Source organism: Castanea sativa, chromosome 1, assembly GCF_040712315.1.
Source record: "Castanea sativa cultivar Marrone di Chiusa Pesio chromosome 1, ASM4071231v1".
Taxonomy (NCBI): domain Eukaryota; kingdom Viridiplantae; phylum Streptophyta; class Magnoliopsida; order Fagales; family Fagaceae; genus Castanea; species Castanea sativa.
Window position 1 is genome coordinate 14,273,541 of NC_134013.1, and position 8,766 is coordinate 14,282,306.

The following is an 8,766-nucleotide window of genomic DNA, read 5'->3' on the forward strand; positions in this document are numbered from 1 at the left end:
CCTTCATCTTGTTTTTCCTACCCAAACTCTTTCTCTATATTATTATACCACTTTCAAACACACGTTTCAAAAAGAAATTACAGTTACTACTTATCTCTAAAGTTTATATTTTTAAAAAAAAATAAAAAAAATATTTTTTCAAATTATAATAAATGCAAATTATTAAGAGACTAGTAATCTTAGCATTCGTTTGAGAGGAGAGAATATAATAGAAAGGAATGAAAAAAAATAATTTTAGAATATTCTTCTATTTCCTTATTTGAGAGTTTTAATGGAGGGAATAGAAAATTCTTTTTCTTGTTTAAGAGTTTAAGTGGAAGAGAATAAAATGTGTAAGAAAGAACACTAATTCTTCTCTATTTTCTTAAAACCTCAAATTTTTAATCCCTTGAAATTGAGAGGATTGAGATGGAATGAAATTAAATTTAATGATTTTTTTTACTAAAACTTCCAAAATACCTCAATATATTCTACCATTTATTTTAAAATAGAAATCTAATAGTAATATTGTTATAAAATTATTTCATTCCATTTCCTCTATTTTACTACCTAATAATATTACTTATATTTCATTAATTTATTTTAAAATATCCATTCAATGTTTTAAATGAAAGGTACGGTCATACATGTAAGAACCAGATACACTAAACAGCTCAGGAGAAAATCCAGCAATAAATGGAATATACACGTTAGAGGAATCCAATCCAACCTACTGTTTAAATTTCAAAACAATTTCAGACCGTCGGATCAAGAATATGACCGTTGTAGATAGCTCCTCTTTTATCGGCGCAAATTCAAAACAAGATCTGTCTCCCAATAAAAACAGAAAAAACACGCTCCCAAGTCAAAAGCTAAAGAAAGCAGTCTCTCTGTCATCATTTCCTTTCATCTCTCTTTCTCTCTCTCTCTCTCTCTGTTTGTGTTTGCAGTTTGCTTTTTTAAACTCCATTGATCTATGTATTCTGTATCGAAAATGAAGTTCGATCGCAAGCCTCCGCTTGCTAAATCCCCAACCCGGCTTCGACCTCGCCGTGCTCTTCGCTCGAACTCAACCCCTGTGCCTATGCAAACTCCCCCAGGTGGGTCTGTCTGTGCAAACACGTATCAAAATCTCTGTTTCTCTTATAACTTTGTTATGTATTATTTCTATTCATTGTTACAGGCTCTTTGACAAAATCTGAGAAACCGAGTCGCAGATGGGACATGGAGGAATCGGAACTTCGACCCGAGTACCGTTCCATTTCGTGCGAGTTACGTGCTTTGGCAAGGATGGTCAGCGATGAATTTGGCAAAGGAGATTCGGACAACACCAATGTTGGGGTGTCCAATTCCGTGGGTCCAGATTCAAGCACTTTGTTTGAGAGGGGTCGGTTTTACGAGGAGTATTCTGCTAGAAGGAACGAGAGGCTGAGGAGGAAGAAGAGTGAGGCAAGGGATGAGAGGAGGAGTTTTTACAATCTGGGTGTCAATGTTGAATCTGCCAAAAGGGGTAGCACTTCTAAGAAGATTCAGAGTCTGAGGAGATCGGTTTCCGCGATTTATTCGGTGGAGAAGAGCGAGATTGTGGCTCCGACTCCGAGGTATATGCTGAGAAGCATGAGCAAGGAGAATAAGAAACCCCCTCTGGCTACGACTTACGGGAAATCTGTGATTGCTTCTGAGAGAAAAGTTGGGGCTCGAAGGGTTCTGAGAGACTGAGAATTTCAGTTTCAGACTATAAAGGAAACAGAAACTGTGTGTTTTCTTTTTTCTTTTTCCTTATGCGGTTTTAAAATTGTAATATGTTTTCTTTGTTATGATGGATTTTTTTGAGCAAATGTTTGGTGGTATAAGGATTTGCATTATCTGCCTTGAATGATTGGGGTTTCAATTGACAAAGAAACCTAGTTATTCAGATGTATATATGGATGCAATCGGGTCTTATATTTTGGTCTCCCTGTAGTATCATATTCTCTGCTTGAGCCCCAAACTGTTGGATTTAAATTTAATGACAATTGCTTGCTAACATTATTTGTGAAAATTGGTTGTGTATCAAAAAAATGTTTGATTGCGTCTCTATACATGTTTGCTTGGTTTCTTTTACTTCAGAAAAAGGCAGAATTTGATAGGTTATGGCTGTCAAAATTGTGTCTTTTCAAGGTAACATTTTAGGAACAGGCTTGGTTCCGATGAGATTTGGACATGTGTCAAATAATTGTCATGTGTCTACGTCTAAAGGATTCTATACATCAAATACAAAAAGTGCTACTGAGATTTTATGTTCTTATGTATCGTAGCTGACACTATTGTTTGACATAATTAGTTTGGGGAGATAATCTCACCAATTTTATGGACTTGATCAGAACCTTCAGTGGATTAATTACATTTTAGTGACGTTGATTGATGATTTTGTTAATTACACCTCATATGTGTGCAGATCTATTGACTGCTAACATACCCAATTTATCACAAACCCACAGCACTCAGAACGTTGATTTTCTCATCTTTAATGTGGCTTTTATCAAATTCTTTCTCCATCATAAGCCCACTCAGAAGTCAGAATCCCCTCTCTTTTAAAAAGCATGGCATTTTCAAGTTTCAACCGTCCTAGGAAAATTGATGACACCCTTGAAATAGTGCTCTAAATGCAGTCGCATAAGCTTTGCAATTTGGATAAATATCAGAGCGTTTTTAAGGGACCAATCGCTACCAGAAAACCACAATATTTTTAAGAAAGAAGAATTAGAAACTTCTAACATGCGCCAGTAGTATAATAGTTGTTAATTCAAAGCATAGAAATATAAAAGATTACAGGCTAGTCCACAAAGTGAAATAAAGTTGATTTCTGACCAACAGATATGCTATCATATACAACTACAGTATATGGAAACTTGGAAAAACACAAAACATAAATCAACTGAATAATGTAGCATTTTGAAGTTCAGTGCAACACAGTTTACGATACATGATCAAATGAGTACACAATCCAGCCCTTATATTTGATACAAAACAACTATCTAAAATGAAAGAAAGTTCAAGCAAGAATCCTCTGTTGGTTAACCGTCTTCAAATGCAGCATTACATGAGACACTACCTCTACCTGGATTCCTAATGATACAAATCTATCTAATGTAAAAATACAAAGGAATTCATAGGGATCGTTAGGTATAGCAGTTGTTGGCTAATTCCATGACAAATTTGTTTGTATATAGGGCCATAAACTTTCACTGTATAATTGTATTTATGTGGGTACATGTGTATTGGGCTTGGGGAGTCATGGGCAAAAAGTTCAGAAGTTCAAGGTGAGAAGCGAACTAAGAGATGGAAGTTCAAATTTGAAATTTAGTTCAGGCAGTGAGTTCGCCCCTCTTGTACGACACTTCGGAGGAGAGAAGTTCACTTAACTCGAGAGAATTTAGTTACAAAATTCTCTACTATACGTCTATACCTATCTTTTGCCTTAATATATACGATCCCATTTCCAATGAATTTCTGCACCCAATTCTCATCTGAAGAGAAGAAAACCCATAAACTCTTGATAACGCCTTAAAATGTATACTTGTTATATATTTATGTGGGCATTATCTCATTATTATGCTTAATTTGTATAATTAAGCCATGATTTGTATTAGTCCCTATTATTTATCTTTACATAATTTCTTGAATAAGATGTTATTCATTGTGTGTAATTTTCTATTTTCAGGAAATTATGTGAGAAAGATGAGTTTACAAGAATTTGTGAGAGAATGGAGGCCAAACTAAAATTAAAGTGGAGCTAAAGGACCATGCTTAAATGTCTAAGAAGGTGTAGCTGAAGTGCTTGGATTGTCTACCATGATTGGAAGCTTCAAATAAGGAAAGAAATCAAAGAGGCAGAATCTGAAAAGGAAAAATCTGATCTGAGCACTGATCAGTATTTTGGGCTTATCTCTCTCCTCAAAAATCTAATTGACATAAGGCTAGATGGGTTGAACCGTGACTTAAATATCTACAACTTTTCAGTTTTGAGTTTTTTGAAATTCTCAATTTTTGAAGGCCGAAATTAACTCACAAGTCACTGCTGTAAACCTAGGCGGAATTTAAAATAGTAAAAGTTTATTTTCTATGGACACTTTTATGTTAGGGTTTTGATTGGAGGCTGGGAGAACGAATTTTGGGTAGAAAAAACCTTGTATTTTCATTTCTTTAATGGCAGCCTAAACTCTTTGCTAGGGCTAGGGGTTATGTTTTTTCTATACGGTATGAATATTCAATGTGATTCTTTCTAAGATTTTATCAACAACATATTTGATTGCTCAATTAGATTTCTTTTGATGTATTAGTTCTTCCATACTTTCAATAAATTCAATCATGTTTTTCTTATTATTTAGATGAATTTCTAATAGTTTCAAATAGAAATCAGATTTTAAAGTGAATGGGTTTTTTTTGAAAAACTTTTCTAACCACATTATTAATCGAGGTTATTATGTGTTTTTGCATTGTCTCAGTTCAACCGAATCATAAGTTTTTAATTGTACAAGAACAATAAATTATGAAATGGATATTTTCTTAGATCACAAAGAATCTCATATCGATATAGGGAAACACCCCGATGCCCTAGTATTTCCATTATTGATTTAAATAAGTTTTTATTATTATTCTTGTTAACAATCACCAAGCAAAAGTATTTTTCTTCTTCATCCAAATTGTTATTTAATTATATTGTCTTTGAATTTACCCTGCTTCTTGTGGTTCGACCTTAGTACTCCGAGAATTATATTGCTACTATCTCCTACACTTGGGAGTAAGCAAGCAACTCTTGAGCCTAAATCCTCATCAACCCCACTACCTTCTCCCTCTCTGATTGGTAAATTTTCATGAGAGGTGATAAGACCATCGGAGTTTTGTACGTTGATTGGAGCTTGGAACTATTGGGGCAGGTCAGAATTATTAAGGAGACTTGGAGATTACAATTGAAGCTCAATTGCAGATTTAATGACGAGAGAAGAGAAATGACTCAATGAGTCTATTACGAGCAAGTGCTTGGAGTGCTTGAGTATGTTTTTACTTCATTGCTTGGAGGGGTTTGTATATACGATGTACTGCAACTATTTTCTCTAGTTACTCTTTTTGGTGGTAAGACACTATGACGAGGTTTTTCCACCTAGTACTTAGGTTTTCGTCTTCATAAACATTTTGGTGTGTTGTGGGTGTTTAATTTCTGAGGTTGTACTTTGTTATTTGCTTATCCATGCATGCTAATATCAAATGGTTTGATCTCTTAAACATTTGTGCTTTAAATTGTTCAATTAGCTTAAGACCAACATTAGCCATAAAAAATCGGGGTTTAAATAACTTGAGTATGTGCTATCAAATCTTTCAAGGTTCAACTAATCATAGCCTAGTAGAAATAGTATCTTTTATGGTGCTCCATGTCTATGGTTCAAACCCTATCCTCCCAATTCCCACTACCTAGATACAAAAGCGGAAGTATAAAATAGAGTAACACCAAAATATAAGGGTTACGTAGTTCAGTCTAAACAACATACGTCCATGAAGGAAACCTTTAAGTGCTACATCTTTAATATATGAGTGTAGTACAAAAAATCCTATTTATAATGAGTCCAATATGGGTATATATAATAGGATAACCCTTAACTAACCATACACTAACTATGGTTTATAGACTTGTCGTACAAGTATAAGACTTGACTTACACACAAAATAGTATTGAGCATAAGTTTATATTATTGGACTAATATATCTCCAACACCTAGAATATAAATAAATAAACAAAACACAAGGGAATTCACAAGGTCTATTATACTTCATTAATATAAACCAAGCCAACAAATGTCAAATATTTTGTTGTAAAATGATGATGCTGAATGGGAACCAATTTAAAATTGTTAAATATATTATGGTCCAAACCAATTATATAGTTTATACATTAGAGAATATTTGACTAACCTAATGTTAATATGCGTGTTCTACAAATACATGAGTCTACCTATGAAGCACGGGTGCGTTTCTGGATTTGGGTGCGGGTACGGGTGTAGGCGCAGGCGCGGGACTCGGCAATTTTTGAAAAAGTAGGGTGCGGGTGCAGCGGGGTGCGGCGATTAAAAAATTATTATTTATATTTTTAATATATTGCTAAGCATACTTTTTCACATTATATAAACATATACCAAATTTAAGAGCAATACTAAATAATAACTAAAACATGATGTTCATAAATTAAATACAACCCACAAGTTTGAAGCTAAAACATTCCATGATGTTTGGAAATTAGAATACAACTCACAAGTTTGAAACGAAAACAAAATAAAAGATAATCAACAAGACAATCAAAGACAAGCATCATCCTTATCAAGATCAATAGCTTCACTTCGAACTTCACTTTCACTAGTAGTAACATTAGTGCTAGTAGCATTCCCAATAACAATTGCCTCCAACTCTGGTTTATCAAGTGTAAGGGTAGCATTCTCAAGAATTCCAGCTCCTCCATGTATGTTGCTCTCATTCGAAGAGCCTTTTACAATATTCCACATGTTTGTTGTTGTATTTACGTACTCCTCATTGTGCCTTGACAAGAGTCAAAGATTAGAATGCACAGATACTAAATCCTCAGCCTGTGCAGGAGCCATTTTGTTTTTTTTTTTTAAGGCATGAATGAATTTGTATGTGCTCCAATCCCTCTCTGCACATGAGGATGAATAAGGTTGTCTAAGAAGTTTAAGGGTAAGGGTTTGAAGAGTTGGAAATGAGGAGCCATGGTATTGCCACCAAACCAAAGGTTGTAAGGCCCACCTATTTGTCAAGGCATCTGGTGAAGGAAATCTCTCTCTTGAAAATGTAGCAAACTCAACTTTTACCACCCTTAAGTCATTCTTATTTTCAAAGTATCGATCCAAACACTTGCTCTTTTTCATAGAAATTTCATGATCCCGATGTGGAGCGATGGGCTTTGGATTCTCTGAAAGCTATTCAATGGAGTAATACCTAGTTAAAGATTAAAAAAAAAAAAAGAAACGTGTGTTTAACTAGAAGGGGGAACTAAGGAAAATAGAAAATAAAAGTACTTACTTAGGATTTAAGGAATGAGCCAAGTAATGTAGTGGTGTACAATTTTTAGTCCATCGATCAATGAGTATATCATACACCACACCTCAAAATGAGCTATACTCATCATCTTCCAAGCCTTTATGCCAACATATTGCTGCCTTCACCTTCTCTATCCTTGAATCCCACATCTCATACACAAGATGAAGACAAGGCTTATCTATGTCAGCTGATGCTTGCTTACTCCCAAGTACAGGAGATCGTAGCAATATAATTCTCGGAGTACCGAGGTTGAACCACAAGAAGCAGGGTAAATTCAAAGAAAATATAATTAAATAACAATTTGGGTGAAGAAGAAAAGTACTTTTGCTTGGTGATTGTTAACAAGAATAATAATAAAAGCCTATTAAAATCAATAATGTAAAGACCAAGGCATCAAGGTGTTTTACCTATATCGATATGAGATTCTTTGTGCATATTTCATAATTGATTGTTCTTATACAATTAAAAACTTATGATTCGGTTGAACTGAGACAATTCAAGAACGCATGATAACCTTGATTAATAATGCGGTTAGAAAAGTTTTCAGAAAAGCCCATTCACTTTAAACCTGATTTCTATTTGAAACTATTAGAAATTCATCTAAACAATAAGAAAAATATGATTGAACTTATTGCAAGCATGGAAGAACTAATACATCAAAAGAAATCTAATTGAACAATCAAATATGTCATCGATAAAATCCTTGAAAAAATCACATTGAATATGCATACCGTATAAAAGAAACATAACCCCTAGCCCTAGCAAAGAGTTTAAGCTGCCATTAGAGAAAGAAAAATACAAGGTTTTCTCTGCCCAAAATTCGTTCTCACAGCCTCCCTTCAAAACCCTAACGTCTAAGTGTCCAAAGAAAATAAAATTTTTACTATTTTAATTTCCGTCCAGGTTTACAGTAGTAAATTGTGAGTTAATTTCGACCTTCAAAAATTGAGAATTTCGAAAAAATTAAAACTGGAAAGTTGTAGATATTTAAATCACAGTTCCAACCCATCTAACCTTGTATCAATTAGAATTTTGAGGAGAGAGATAAGCCCAAAATACTGATCGGTGCTCAGATTAGATTTTTCCTTTTCAGATTCTGCCTCTTTGATTTCTTTCATTATTTGAAGCTTTCAGTCATGGTAGACGATCCAAGCACTCCAACTACACCTCCTTAGACATTTAAGCATGGTCCTTTAGCTCCACTTTAATTCTAGTTTGACCTCTATTCTCTTACAAATTCCTATAAACTCATCTTTTTTTACATGATTTCTTAAAAGTAGAAAATTACACACAATGAATAACATCTTATTTAAGAAATTATGTAAAGATAAATAATAGAGACTAATGCAAATCATGGCTTAATTATACAGATTAAGTATAGTAATAAGGAGATAACACCCACATAATTATATAACAAGTATATATTTTAAGGCGTTATCAGCTGCTCGTAGCATATCATAAATAGGTGCTATGAATTCAAGGATATAATCAACAGTATCCCACCAACGATCACTTAGAATCATATCTTTCACCTTTTGAGCTTTTCCGACATCATCCTTCTTATAAGAAGCCCATTGGTCACTAATAGCCATAGCTTGAAGGCATTTTTTTTTTTTATCAACTTCAACCTTTTCAGCATTACAAAAACTGAAGCAAATCTAGTTCCAGCAACTTGGAGCAGTTTTAATGGACAAAATTCAT

The 8,766-nt window shown here is 34.0% G+C and overlaps 1 protein-coding gene across 2 annotated transcripts; it reads left to right on the plus strand.

The window, feature by feature from the left end:
* Positions 1-825: 825 nt before the first annotated feature.
* LOC142642842 (uncharacterized) lies at positions 826-4,227 on the plus strand. 2 transcript variants are annotated; one of them, XM_075817272.1, is made up of 3 exons: positions 834-1,079; positions 1,163-1,734; positions 3,683-4,227. In XM_075817272.1, exons 1-2 carry the CDS (start codon positions 956-958, stop codon positions 1,696-1,698), a joined length of 660 nt encoding a protein of 219 aa, XP_075673387.1. In that variant the 5' UTR covers positions 834-955; the 3' UTR covers positions 1,699-1,734; positions 3,683-4,227. The 2 variants fall into 2 exon arrangements, with proteins under 2 accessions (XP_075673394.1, XP_075673387.1); XM_075817279.1 differs by lacking the exon at positions 3,683-4,227 and having other exon boundaries at positions 826-1,079; positions 1,163-2,020.
* Positions 4,228-8,766: the final 4,539 nt, after the last annotated feature.

Bases quoted from the DNA above. Each gene is read 5' to 3' on its own strand.
- LOC142642842 (XM_075817279.1), top strand. From the start codon at position 956: ATGTATTCTGTATCGAAAATGAAGTTCGATCGCAAGCCTCCGCTTGCT. The intron at 1,080-1,162 runs GTGGGTCTGTCT...TCATTGTTACAG, and splicing joins GCCTATGCAAACTCCCCCAG to GCTCTTTGACAAAATCTGAG.